The 15,028-nt window shown below is 40.0% G+C and overlaps 1 protein-coding gene across 6 annotated transcripts in view; it reads right to left on the bottom strand.

Annotated features, from left to right (window-relative positions):
* LOC124111293 (rho GTPase-activating protein 39-like) overlaps positions 1–15,028 on the bottom strand; it is a 212,975-nt gene that overhangs the window by 40,957 nt on the left and 156,990 nt on the right. For 5 of the 6 annotated variants that reach the window (XM_046470952.2, XM_046470951.2, XM_046470949.2 and 2 more), the window contains 2 exons: positions 11,358–11,453; positions 3,267–3,335 (listed from right to left, as the gene is read on the bottom strand). In XM_046470952.2, coding sequence (XP_046326908.1) covers positions 3,267–3,335; positions 11,358–11,453 — 165 coding nt within the window. The remainder of the gene's footprint in view (positions 1–3,266; positions 3,336–11,357; positions 11,454–15,028) is intronic. The other variant, XM_046470950.2, reaches the window with a different exon arrangement.

Genomic DNA, 15,028 nt, shown 5'->3' with positions numbered 1-15,028 from the left:
AGATAGTTAACTGACTTCAAAAGTCCAGTTTCCACCCTTGCCGAACTAGACTGGTATTATGGAGTTACATTTTGCGCAACGAAATCGAATTCCAGTTCGTAAACTGTCGTGCTGATTTCAGACGATTGCCAGATTTGCAAAGCATGTGCACAGCCAACTTGTTGTCAACAGATATTTTCCAAATCTTTTCATGATTTTAATCAAGGTGCTCACGTGATTTGATGCACTTCGCGATATAAGACCCGTTTTATCACAATATAGGTCTTGATTATCGATCAGATCATCTTGACTAGGCGCCGCCATTTTGTTTGAATCAAATGCAAGTGATACGAGAAGTGGAATCTGATTGGTCCATAGGAGAGGTTTAGAAGGGACATAACTCATAATAATCACTGGTGGCGCTACGATTGTGCCCAGGAATTCCAGCCTAGTACGGCAAGGGTGGAAACTGGACTTTTAAAGTCAGTTAATTCTCTTGCCTCGGGAAGATGATCTACCGTTACAACGACCTGACAACTACCTGTAATGGGTGCCATGAGCACCCGTGTCAACTTTTACTATTAAATGCACCAACGTTATCTTTAACAATTCAATAACTGATGTTATCTGTAACTATTCAATAACTGTCATTGTCTTTAACTATTCAATAACTGTTGTTATCTTAAACTATTCAATAACTGATGTTATCTTTATTCAATAACTGATGTTATCTTTAACTATTCAATAGCTGGTGTAATCTTTAACTATTCAATAACTGGTGTAATCTAAAACTATTCAATAACTGATGTTATCTTTAACTATTCAATAACTGATGTTATCTTTAACTATAGAATGCACCAATGTCATCTTTAACTATAGAATGCACTGACGTAAAAATAATTTATTCAATTAAACGACATTGTCTTTAATTATTCAACGTACTGATGTGATGCTTAACCATTCACTGCACTGACATTATCTTTAACTACTAGTATTCAAGGCACTGACATTATCTTTAACTACTAGTATTCAATGCACTGACATTATCTTTAACTACTAGTATTCAAGGCACTGACATTATCTTTAACTACTAGTATTCAAGGCACTGACATTATCTTTAACTACTAGTATTCAAGGCACTGACATTATCTTTAACTACTAGTATTCAATGCACTGACATTATCTTTAACTCTTTAATGCACTGATATGACATCCTAGTAATTGACAAGAACAGCTTCACACACAATCACAACTATCAGCCAACCGATGAGAAGGGAGAAATACTATTTGGTCAAACATAACATCTCCGTGCCATGCGGACGAACCGTCTCCAGTGTATTGCATTAATATAATGAGGATAAATAAAACGTAAACAGGTGTGAAGATGGGATGTTATTTTCCACCCTAGGTTTATGACAACTGTGTTTGTGGTTGTTAGTCTGTGACCACTGACTGTTTAATAGGTTTGTCGTCTCAGAGACATAGTGGGGCAGATATGTAGGAGAGAGTAAGTGACCCATTGCTTCTGTCATCATTCAGACATGTTACAGACAGATGGCTGCAGCTGCTAAACAACTGTTTGATGTTTAACGCCACACTTTGAGCTATATGACGACAGCCTGTAAATAATCGAGTCTGAACCAGACAATCCAGTGACTGACAATCCACACTGACGGGGTACGATGACGTGCAGTCAAACAAGTCACAAAGCCTGATCAATTTGCCTGTCTCATACGACCAGCATCAGTTGGTGAGGACTCATTCTCACCTAGAATCTGACCAGCCAATCTGTTTGGCCGCCTTGTAAAACCAGCATCAGTTGGTCAGGACTCATTCTCACCTAGAATCTGACCAGCCAATCTGTTTGGCCGCCTCGTACAACCAGCATCAGTTGGTCAGTACTTATTCACACCAGGAATCTGACCAGCCAATCTGTTTGGCCGCCTCGCAAGACCAGCATAAGTTTGCAAGGGTGGCCAAGTCATCTTAGGAACAGCAATTCGCTGTGCAGAGTTGCGTCCCTTGGGCAAGCCAGAAACCTATGATTGTGGGTTCGAATCCCGGTTCGCCCCGATTAAGTTTCTAGGTTTGTCAGCATCATACCCGTGCTTGTGGGTTTCACCGAAGTGGTAAACGTCTGAGACCTGCATCACTTCGGGCTTTCCTCCCACATTAGGCTGACACGCCCCAATATAAGTGGAATACTGTTAAAAGCGGCGTTAAACCCAACTCACTCACTCACTCATTCCAACCCGGAATCTGACCAGCCAATCTGATTCTCAGGAGTAAGTGAGTAAGTTGGGTTTAACACCTCGTTGAACAGTATTTTAGTTATACTACGGCATGTCAACTTGATGCATGAGTAAGTTTGGTTTAATACCACTTTGAACAATAGTTCAGTTATAATCAAAAGATGTCGGCTTCATGTTGGAGAGAGACTGTACTGCAGGCTTCAGGCATTTACCTCTTTGGAGAAACGCACAAGGACGGGTATGGTGCTGACAAACCTGAAGACAGGATCAGACCAAACTGGGATCTGAACTCACGATCATGGCAATTAAAATCAGGATCAGGCAGTCAGGATCACTGACTTGGTTGATGAAATGAAGTATAAAAAGAGAAATGTTTCTTAATATTATACAAAAAATTCCTATGCTTGTCATAAGAGGCGACTTATGGGATTGGGAGGCCAGGCTCGCTGACTTGGTTGATGCATGTCATCGTATCCCAATAGCGTGGATTGATGCTCATGATGTCAATCACTACTTTGAACAATATTTCAGTTATAATCATAAGGTGTCATGTTGGAGAAAGCCCAATGCCTTTAGGCATTTAAATTATTTTGGAGAAATGCACAAGGACGGGTATGGTGCTGACAAATCTGAAAACATGATCAGACTTAACTGGGATCTGAACTCACAATCATGGCAATTTAAATCAGGATCGGGCAATCAGGATCACTGACTTGGTTGATGCATGTCATCGTATCCCAGTTGTGTAAATTGATGCTCATGATGTCAATCACTAGATTGTCTGATCAAGATTTGAGACCAGATTTGATTATTTTACAGACTGCCATTGAATAGCTGAAATACTGCTGAGTGCAGCATTAAACAACCAACCAACAAAACATATCCATGCCCTGTAGCAGGATTCTACTAAAAACAGTCGCTCCTACCTCACTTACATAACAGATGGGACTGATGACATGGCTCTGACTTGGTAGACATGCAGTTCTTTGCAGGACACTAATTACACGAGCAATATAACAAAAATCAAATACGTACCTTTCGGGAGCTCCTGGGACTGCTTTGACTTGAATTCTTCAACGACCCTGCTCGTACATGTTCCCGTCTCTGTCGCCAAAACAGGAGAAAACCATATAAAATAGTCACTGACGATATCAACAAACACAGCGTTATTTCAGAGTAGGAGTGAGAGATAGTGTTTCCCATCATTGTGATAACAGCATTGGATAACCCATCTATGTTCGCTGTCAGAAACGTCACGAAATCCATTCCGTCACTCATTGCATGTCAATTTCACTGCATCAAATTTGCACCTTCTTTAACACACTTGTTGATGTCCTGTAATCGATGAGTATTTCAGTTTCATAATTGCTCATGACTGACAACAATCCCAGAATCCTCAAAGTCCATTTACACCCACGTAGATTTAGTTGAAAAAGCACCACTGGTGGATCAGGGTATCGGTTTCAGTAATATTGTCGTGTATGCATTTCCTATTACAACTGTTGCACATCTTGAAAGAAACGTGACATCGGCTGTCAGACGCACAAACACAGAGTCCCAGTAATATCCAGCTGTTTAAACATAACACAAGTCACAGTGACATGTGAAACTAGAAACTCAACTCATCAAAGCATAATCTAAACTGACATAACAAATGTAGCTTCAAACCAGGCATCCATTCTATGTCACAAAATCATGAAACAATATATGCAACTTATGAAATCAGTACTCCAAAGATTTCCAAACTATCCACAACTCCACTCCCAAAGAGATGAGGATTACTATCAGAGGAGCAGCATAACACTGTGTCCTACAAACAATCCCATTTCTGGTCCACACAAGGACTCAGTGTTGCTCCCAGCTGATTGACACAGCTCTGACTTTTCACAAGTACTCTAATTTCTGTTAATAGCTGTCGATTTGCATCGTGAGCAGCCATCTATCCAGCACCACAATGCTGCACTAACAACAAGGAAACGTTCATTTCATTCCTGGGCTTGTCAATGTCACCTAAGAATCCCGCCTCTGTTTACATTTCCGGATGATCATAAGTACATCGATCTGTTTGCATGTTGCAGTTGAAGCCTTAACCTATGAGCCAAAATGCTCATGCAGCGTAGGACGTTACTGTCAACAACGCGTAAACGAGTGTGAAATTCATGAAAAGTATACGCCTTCCGATCAATGCCCTCGCTGATTACATGTCGAAAATGATGAAAAGGTTTCAGGTTCAATAAAACCCTGCACTTCCAGATCTGGTCGTAAATATTCTTAAATGGGAGTTTATTCAGCCAGCATAGCACCAGCTATTTATTAAGTGTACAACAGGCTTTAAAGCTTCCTCTCGGAAACTAACTTCACCTCTAGCAAGTCAGTGCATAAGGAATGGGTCAGGATGGCCATTTAAACAACAGCTACTTAACTTGATGGCTTCTTAAGCAATGAATACGCCATGCTATATTCAAATCCAGCCTTCCTTGGCACAGTATTACAGTATCCAGAACACTTTCTTAATGAAATCAACATGCTACTCCTGAAGTCTTCTCAATAAATTTATCTTGTTACAATTTAGGAAAAGCTCCTATTCTTCATCTGTTTACATTTTTTAAACATTTATCAAACAGATTCTACTTAAATTGATTTTATACTCTGAAACCCTGAAATTGATTTTATGAAATGTATATCCCCAGTTTACAGCTGTCAGTTTCAGCTGAACTCACGTATATTGCATGTCAATTTCAGAATGAAACCTGTTACTTAACTGACAAGGCACTGCAGATGAGGAATTATCTGCACTTGCTGTGTGTCTCCTGAGGCCTTTTTGCAAATAAACTTATTCTTTTCTACCACATATTATTCAGAAACTCATGTAAACTAACATGACACCAACTGCTCAAATTGTCAAGGTCTACATTTTAAAGAAACAAATCCCTTCTTTCAGGAATTCCAGGTTTCTTAAATTCTAAAATTGATAGAATAATTAACTATAATTATCAATTATATAGTAATTCAAAACTTGTTTTAGGAAAACAACATATTATTTTCTCACAAATGGCATTCAAAATATACTTATGGAAACATAAATATTTTTTTACAATACATGGGCACACCAAATATGAATAATAGCATCTGCAGGCACAAAGAAAACAATCTCCTCACGAATCTACACTGTCATTAACTTTAATGTGCACAAATACTGCCGCCAGTCAACATATCGCATTCAGCTGTGCAATCATCCCCAAAATGCCTCTGTAGCCCAACTGAATAAATCCATGTTCAGGTGTCTCCAAAACAGAAATAAACGCCTGCCTATCAGACAAGAAATCCACAACTGTTGCAGCTGCAATAACACTGCCTTCACCTCTTCGTGTCATTACCGATGCAAAATGAACAACTGTCACAAATACACAGCACACGTTCCAGTATCCCGGTCACTTTCAACGTGTTTTTTTCCACACTGATTACGTCTAAGGTCCGTGGTGCACCATATTGATCCACACACACTATGTCGTCAATTTCAGACTAGCAGTCGCAGCCCAAGCGTCAATTTCAAGGTCTGTAAATGTGCGACTTCCTCCCATGGTGCATGTATTGCGACAGACAAAATGTCACTCGGCATCCTTCTGTGGTCCAGCTACATTGAATTAACCTCTAACCCATCTTGGCGATTATTTACACACCCAACCAACCCTAACAAGAAAAGAACAAGTCTTTTGTCACAGAACTTCAATATTTGTCAATGTTGAAGGATCACATGTCACTCAGTGAGAAGATTGACAGCTACTGACCGTTCACCCACAGTGAGTGAAGCATGTGTTGGGAATGTTTTCGTAACTGTATAGCAGAACACTTCTACCACACACAATAGCTGACAGGTATTTTTTTTTAAGCATGTACCAATGACTCATCAGGTAAAATAGTAAATTTGAAGAAAAAAATTAACAGCAACGGTGATTGAATTTCATATTAGATGAATCACACATATTTCTTTAACACCTCACGATAACAATATAATCAGTCTACTTTTAGCACAATTGCTGTCAGGTACTCTTTTCAAAAGACGGTGAGACCAATGAATCATCAGGTTAAAAATTAAAAAAATATATATTTATTTTTTAAATTAACAGCAACGGTGATTGAATTTCAACGCAGCTGAATCACACATATTTCTTCTTTAACACTTCACCGTGATTTAACGCCTACTGTGTGTATCAATACTTTCATAAATGCAAATAATTCTGTACACAACCATACACATTTGCATGGTATTTTCATATATTTCATCCATGAATCATTGCCACACAATAACCGTGGTCTCCTGCCACACAATAACCGTGGTCCTCAGGGAAATATTCCCATGAACAGTTTGAATCCAACACATTTGATTCAACAACAATTCAAAATGCCCCAGGTAGCAAGATCCAATCAGGAATCACTGTCCTATTTTTTCAACAGTCTCAATGCTCCTCTAGATTCCAGTAATCTGCACAAGTTCACAGCACATTCCACCATCCAGGTAAAATACGCAATGCTTGAATCCAAGAATTATGTTTTTCAACCAAGGATCCACAAAAAAATGGAAATATCTTCTAATTCAAATTTTCAAATTTATGCATGCCCTGTACCCTCTTTCAGGCCATTTTCCATTATTCCAACTGTTTACACAACCAGTTGAGGTCAACAGCATCAGACTGTCCTCTTGATGATTCATGCACCAAGGCACTGACTGACTGTTGATCGTACACTTGGCTTCCTCAGGTCTGCTTCTATCTACCGTAAATGCTCTAATAAACATGGGGGCACAGGTGGCCCACTCATCTAAGGCACCGCAATTCGCTGTGCAGAGTTGCATTCCTTGCATTCCTGAATCTATGATTGTGGGTTTGAATCCCAGTTCGCCCCAATTATGTTTCTAGGTTTGTCAGCACAATACCCATGCTCGTGGGTTTGACCAACGAGGTAAACGTCTGAGACCTGCATCACTTCGGTCTTTCCTCCACATTAAGCTGACACGCCATGATATGACTGGAATACTGTTCAAAGTGGTGTTAAACCCAAATCACTCACTCACTCACTCTAACAAATGTGCTGACATGTTATCAATGATGCCTTTCAACCTATTTCAGTTAGCTTGTTTGTTGTTTAACGCCGCACTCAGCAATATTCCAGCTATATGACGGCGGTCTGTAAATAATCGAGTCTTGACCAGAAAATCCAGTGATTGATATCATGAGCATCGGTCCACGCAATTGGGACCAAAGATATGCATCAACCAAGTCAGCGAGCCTGACCACCCAATCCCAATAGTTGCCTCTTACGACAAGCATAGTTGCCTTTTACCAAGCTGTAACTGGTTTCTCATTCTAGTAATACCTTTTAAAACCCTTTCAGGTCAGAACCATTGTGTCTTGTAGAGATATAACAGGATGATTAGATTTTTCCTTTGAACCACTGACACATTGTTGTCAATATCAAGCACTGACTCAACAAATAAAAAAACAAACTTTGTGATCACACAAAGGGTGAATGTTTGATAGATGTAAAGAATATGCTAAAATCAAGTTAACTACGGTACATCTAGCCCCTACTGGGGACGAGAGCCCATGAGTCATGTTTTTGTCATCCCTTTGTTGTAAATAGTTGTACATGCAGGTACATCAGACTGAATGAAGGCTCGCTCTCCACTCAAGCTTGTAGCCCCTTCAACTCGGAGCTTCACCATAGGGTGGAACCATCATTTTGAATGCTGATGCTACACCTGTAATTTAGCAAATTCCTGAGTTATGAAAAGTAAATGATAAGATTTTGATACATGAATGGCTTGATGATACTTGCTAAATGTTCTGATTGTTCTGCTTAATAGCACATGAACAACCATAAACATCTAGGAATGTCAACAGCCGAGTCGAACTGACTTTGTAAGACGATCAATTACTCCATAAAGTCTTGCTATACATATACAATAGATAGAATCTATTCTTAGGTCTTTTTGTTCCCTTTAAAATATGAACCCTCAATTGAATTTGATACCAAATACTTTAAGCTGAAGCATGCAAAGAATTACGCCACTGAACCAGACATCTGCTTGGATGACCAATCGATCCGTGATTGGGAATAAAACCTCGGATTACTTGTGACGTATGTACGCTTGAACCACAGGGCCAGCCTTAGACTAACATCTAGTCTCTGAAATGAACATATCCTACATAAAAAAACAGTTGTTCAGTTATCTTAATAAAAATATAATAAAAAGGAGCCCAGTGACTCTCTTCATTTTCAGATACTGCAGTGATCTAGACTTGCCAAACATTATAGACTTGCATGGGCTGTATTTGATATATATTTGTATCAGGGTCTGTAAGACAGACTAGGCCAGCCTCGTCTTTAGCAACAGACAACAAACTAAGCCTGAACATCATATTCAACTCAAAAGACATAAAACAACAACATATCTTTTCTCAAAAGTATTTGACACAGATTTTATATGAATACTACTTGAAAGAAGTTAAAGAACACCTAATTCTTTTATATGACTATATTATCATGACTGATTAACTATAGTCATATGAACAAAACATCACATGTTAACTTAAAATAATGAAATGCAATTGACTTGACGCTAATTTCCTAACAAAGACTAGAATATGACAAAAAACATCAAAATGTTCCCAAAAAAGTACACTGTATCATAAAAAATGTTTTGTTTATCTTTAAACTGCAATTTATGTCTTAAGTATGGTTTATTCATCTGTAGACAAGAACAACAATAATGGATTCGTACAGTCCCCAACCCCCTCCCTTTCCGTTTCTTAAATTTAAAAGTTGGAGATTTGAATCCAGACTTTTAATATGATCAGCAAACGCCATAACCTCTAGACGACCCATGGCTACTGAGGGTTGATTCCAACACTGCCAGCACTACCTTACATCCTACACGAAGGACTGATGGACACTCACTACAGGACAGACAATCTCTCACTGTAGTCAACAACACCAGGATCCAACGTCACATATCAAAACAACCTTGACCTAAATAATATATTGTCATATGAAACCTCAAATTGAAAACAGATATATTTGGTGTCAATGGCTGCAGGAACACTATGATTACTGTGATACATGAGGTAACTATGTTACACTGTACATGATAGTCACAGAACGCATTCTACATGGAACCAACTGTATGGCAGGCAAACGCCTCGTATGAAGGTCACGGTAAACTGATTATTTGTTGGTTGTATCCCCTTACAATTATTTTCAAAATAATTGAAACAAGTTTTGCGCCAATGTGATGCTTCTTTGTTTGTTGTTTGATGCCGCACTCAGCAATATTCCAGCTTTATGACGGAGGTCTGTAAATAATCAAATCTTGACCAGACAATCTAATGATTAACATCATGAGCTTTGATTTACACAACTGGGATACGATGATGTTCATCAACCAAGTCTGCGATCCTGACTGCCCGATCCAGATCTAAGTTGCCATGATCATGAGGTCAGATCCCAGTTTAGTCTGATCATGTCTTCAGGTTTGTCAGCACCATACCCATCCTTGTGCGTTTCTCCAAAATAATTTAAATGCCTAAAGCCATTGGGCTTTCTCCAACATGACACCGTATGATTATAACTGAAATATTGTTCAAAGTAGTGATTGACATCATGAGCATCAATCCACGCTATTGGGATACGATGACATGCATCAACCAAGTCAGCGAGCCTGACCTCCCAATCCCGATAGTTGCCTCTTACGACAAGCGCCATGAATTGAATTGGGATTTTTTTGCATAATATTACATTTCTCTGTTTATACTTCTCTATTTTTTATAACCTACCTCCTTATACAAAGTGTGTGGTTAGAAAAATTCAAGTAAAGAAATTGAGCAAAGGTTACATCAAAAGTTTTGTGTTTTTCGGAGTGTGTGTGACGTGACGCCACACTCAACAGTATTTCAGAGCATTATAATATAGCAGTCTGTAAATAATCAAGTCTGGACTGGACAATCCAGTGATTGCTGTCATCAGCAATGATCCATGCCATTGGAATACAATGACATGCATCAACAGAGTCACCAAATCTGACCACCCGATCCTGTTAGTTGCTTCAAACAAGCGTGGGTTCCTGATGATCATTTCAAACCCGGATCTTCACGGATATAATTCACATATTCCCAGTCCCCGTCCTGTTTTCCGTTTTGCCAGATGTGAGATCCACCATAGTGACAGTTTACAGGAAGTAGCTTACAAGACATCACAAGGAAACAGACATACATAATTGCATGTTCTTTAATATGTCCTCAATATTAGCATTTAAACTGAATCACTTATTTTGACGTTTTCCTCCATGATACTGCCCAACTAACATAAATGGAGCATCTGTAGGTATTTCAGCATCTAGATTCTATAACACTGATCACCTTGTTCCCATCAAAATCCAATGATGCCCCCACCTACAATGACCACCAGCCATTCTATTCATCCCACCCACCTTGATGTTCACGGTTTGCCCATCTTCCCGAGGCAAGGGAGTTAACTGACTATAGGTGAGGTGAAATTGGGTTTAACGTCGCGTCCAAGATTATTGCACTTATATAGCGACGTGCATGTACGTGTGTGTGTTTGTGTGGCTGCTTGTACTAGTCCGGACTGATGTCGATTTATAGTGCTAGCACACTGAGATACCATGCCACAGTTTAACATGAATACCCCACTCAGACACAGTATACTGACTCCGAGCCGACCAGTCCTTTTTTTAGCCCCTTAATGCCGAGCGCCAGACAGAGTAACAACAAGTACCATCTTTTAACGTCTTTTGGTATGACGCGGCCGGGGATCGAACCCCGGACCTTCCGCTCTCCGGGCGGACGCTCTACCACAAGACCACGGAGGCGGTCTAACTGACTATAAAAGTCCAGTTTCCACCCTTGCAAAACTAGGCGGGTATTATGGAGTTACATTTTGGCTGGACTAACGAGTCCATGCATCGTCCAATCAAAATCATGCAACAAAATCGAAATCAAGTTTGTGAAATTGTCGTGCAGATTCAACTGGGTACTTTAACTGAATTAACCTGTGTTATTTCTGTCAGTCTGAAGGCCAGGTTTGAACCTGAAATAGACAATATCATACCGATTGTCTGTCTGGTGTCTGGGTGCCCATTTCACATTTGACAGATGTGAGTCGTGCCTCCTCACCGCCCCGAACCTCTGTGTTCTGTTTCAGAGTCTGGAAACAACAACACAAGTCGTCAACAACAAAACAGGTTATCAACAACAAAACAACATAAGTCATCAACAACAAAACAACACAAGTCGTCAACAACAAAACAGGTTATCAACAACAAAACAACATAAGTCATCAACAACAAAACAGGTTATCAACAACAAAACAACATAAGTCATCAACAACAAAACAGGCTATCAATCACCAATCCTGCAACTTTATTGTTAAAAGATTACAAGGACATGATGGTAGGTATACATACAGGGAGGAGTGAGTGAGTGAGTGAATATGGTTTTACGCCACTTTTAGCAATATTCCAGCATTATCACGGCAGGGGTCACCAGAAATGGGCTTCACACATTGTATCCATGTTGGGAATCGAACCCCGGGTCTTCAGCGTGACGAGCGAACGCTTTAACCACTAGGTGAGTGAGTGAGTGAGTGAGTGAGTGAGTGAGTGAGTGAGTGAGTGAGTGAGTGAGTGAGTGAGTGAGTTGGTTTTAACACAGCTTTGAACAGAATTCCATTCATATCAGGGTGCATCAGCTTGATGTGGGAGGAAAGCCTGATATGCTGCATGTCTCAGATGTTTACCACATTGGTGAAACAAATAAGCAGGGGACTGGTGCTGACAAACCCAGAAACATAATCCGACAAACCCGGGATTCGAACCCACAATCACAGGTTTCTGGCATGCCAAAGGGAGGCAACTTTGCACAGCAAATGACGATGACAATGATGAATATTGCTGGTTGACTGGGTCTTATGAAGGGTGTTTTGGAAGATGGATGATTTGAAAGTGGATCAAAGATTGATTGATGTAAAAGAACATATGAAATTACCACAGATGTAAAAAAAACTCACAAAAACACTTTGCGAAGACATTAAGTTTCCTAAAACTTCAAATATGATGGCGCAGGTGTCAAAAAAAGCTTGCACAGCTTCCCACAGCTATCCTAGTCTCTACAGCGGTAGAAACTAACATTTTTGGTCCACTAGTCCGTATAATGATAATATATAGCAAAACCCTTAAAAATGGCAAATTTCTACTTGTCCTTATGATACCTTTACTATTGGGCAGTTTGGCAAGGACTACATGACTAGTGCCAATTTCTAACCCTGCTCTACATCTACTCTGCACCTCCTAGAAGGGCCTTGTCAATGCAACCAGACATACCACACAGACAAGTTAAACACTTCCAACAACAGGAGAATTAGAAACAGAATAATCACCTCCATTTTCTGGCCCCAAATCTGACTTTCAAAATGCAAACCCATAAATAACACTATTAGTAACCAGTTTCAAATCCTGTTAACACAATTTACTTTTCAACTTTTGGATGCAGTGACAATAAACTTTGAAATGAGTCAGTGAAAGAGACCCCTGGTTCCTGTTGAGCCTCCAGGGTGACTCACTGTCAATGGCAACCCGTGAACGGAATAAACATTTCCGCACTCATGTGGTCAGTCATATTCATGGCATACTGTCACAGTGAGTGAGTGAGTGAGTGAGTGAGTGAGTGAGTGAGTGAGTGAGTGACTTAGTGAGACGGGTATCACGCTGCTTTGAGTGAGTGAGTGAGTGAGTATGGTTTTGCGCCGCTTTTAGCAATATTCCAGCAAAATCACGGCAGGGGACACCAGAAATGGGCTTCACACATTGTACCCATGTCGGGAATCGAACCCGGGTCTTCGGCGTGACGAGCGAACGCTTTAACCACTAGGCTACCCGACCGTCCCTAATGCTGCTTTGAACAGTATTCTGGTTATATCACAGTGTTTGAGCTTGATGTGGGAGGAAAGACCGAAGTGATGCAGATCTTAGACGTTTGCTGCTTTGGTGCTTGCAAACCCAGAAACATAACCAGGATTCAAATCCACGACCACAGGTTTCTGGCATACCCAAGGGACACAACTCTGCAGAGATAATTGGGCAACTGCTACCTGATATCTTCCTAACTTTACATACTGTATTTAGTTAAATAAATCTGTTCAACTTGTTTGTATTCAAAGAAACATATAGATTAGTGAACCTTATTCTTTATAGTCGGTTCAAAAAGGAGAGATAGTCGCTGAATGTGTCACGTGTTCATATTGTCACATAGTATCAAACCAACGAAGATCAGGCTTAGAATTGCTTGTTGTACAAGGTGACTAACGGGATTGGGTGGTCAGGCTATCTGACTTGGTTGATGCATGTCACAGTATACCAGTTGTGTAGATCAATGCTCATGATGTCAATCACTGGATTTTTAAGAGACCACCATCACATAGCTGGAATATTGTTGAGTATGGCTCACAACAAACAAACAAATAAAGTATAGAGATTGTTCACCAAGTGTGTTTTCATATGGTAAATATAATATATCATGAACAAAAATTATATTATGCAAGCCTTACTAAAAGTCGGATTCATTTGCATATTTGTCATATAATGATACCAAGTTTATCTGACTGATTTATCCTATCAATAACACCAACCATTTCATGATAAACAACATTATTAACAATAAAAGTATCATTGCTGGTCACATTTGAAGAAAGACTGACAATTTACTGACAATTTACTTATTACTTACTTATTATTTATTTATTATTTATTTATTATCTATTTATTATTCAATTATTCTATAGCTTCTTCTTTATTGTTGGGTGTATGTTTATGGGTTTGTTGTTTCCATACTGCATGCAGTCAATACATTTCAGATAGCCGCACAACACATTTGAAATATTTCAACTATTTAACATGCCTTCATCATGTCCGGGAAGACTGCCTGTGGTTTAGTGGATAGTGCGTCTGCCCATCTCCAGCCATGTCATACTAACAGACGTTCAAAGATGGTATGGCCCAGTCGTCTAAGGCGCCACGACTCGCTGTGCAGAGTTGCGTCCCTTGGGCACGCCAGAAGCCTATGATTGTGGGTTCGAATCCCTGTTCACCCCGATTACGTTTCTAGGTTTGTCATCACTATACCCGTGCTCATGGGTTTCACCAAAGTGATAAATGTCTGAGATCTGCATCACTTCGGGCTTTCCTCCCACAATAAGCTGACACGCCGTGATATAACTGGAATACTGCTATAAGCAGTGTTAACCCCAACGCACTCACTCATTCACTCAAGGATGGTACATGTTGTTACCTTGCCCGGCACTCAGCATTATGGGAAATAAGGGACTGGTCACACACATGTTCTCCTATGGTGTCTGAATCTGGGGACACCTAAATCTTAACCATGAACATTTGGGCTATAGCTAAAGTCCCTTGATTTTCATGCTTTATTTTGTACACTGTATTAGACCAGTAGAAAACATCATGGCTACTCTTTCCAAAAAGTGATCTTAGTTCTTTGATGTCATAAAAGGCGACTGTGCTTGGCGTAAGAGTGAGTGAGTGAGTGAGTGAGTGAGTATGGTTTTATGCCGCTTTTAGCAATATTCCAGCAATATCACGGCGGGGGACACCAGAAATGGGCTTCACACATTGTACCCATGTCGGGAGTCGAACCCGGGTCTTCGGCGTGATGAGCGAACACTTTAACCACGAGGCTACCCGACTGCCCCACTTGTCGTAAGAAGCG

This window comes from Haliotis rufescens, unplaced genomic scaffold (genome assembly GCF_023055435.1).
Source record: "Haliotis rufescens isolate VD_foot unplaced genomic scaffold, xgHalRufe1.0.p SCAF_6, whole genome shotgun sequence".
NCBI lineage: Eukaryota > Metazoa > Mollusca > Gastropoda > Lepetellida > Haliotidae > Haliotis > Haliotis rufescens.
The sequence above is the reverse complement of the archived record's forward strand: the minus strand, read 5'-3'. Positions and strand labels throughout refer to the sequence as shown.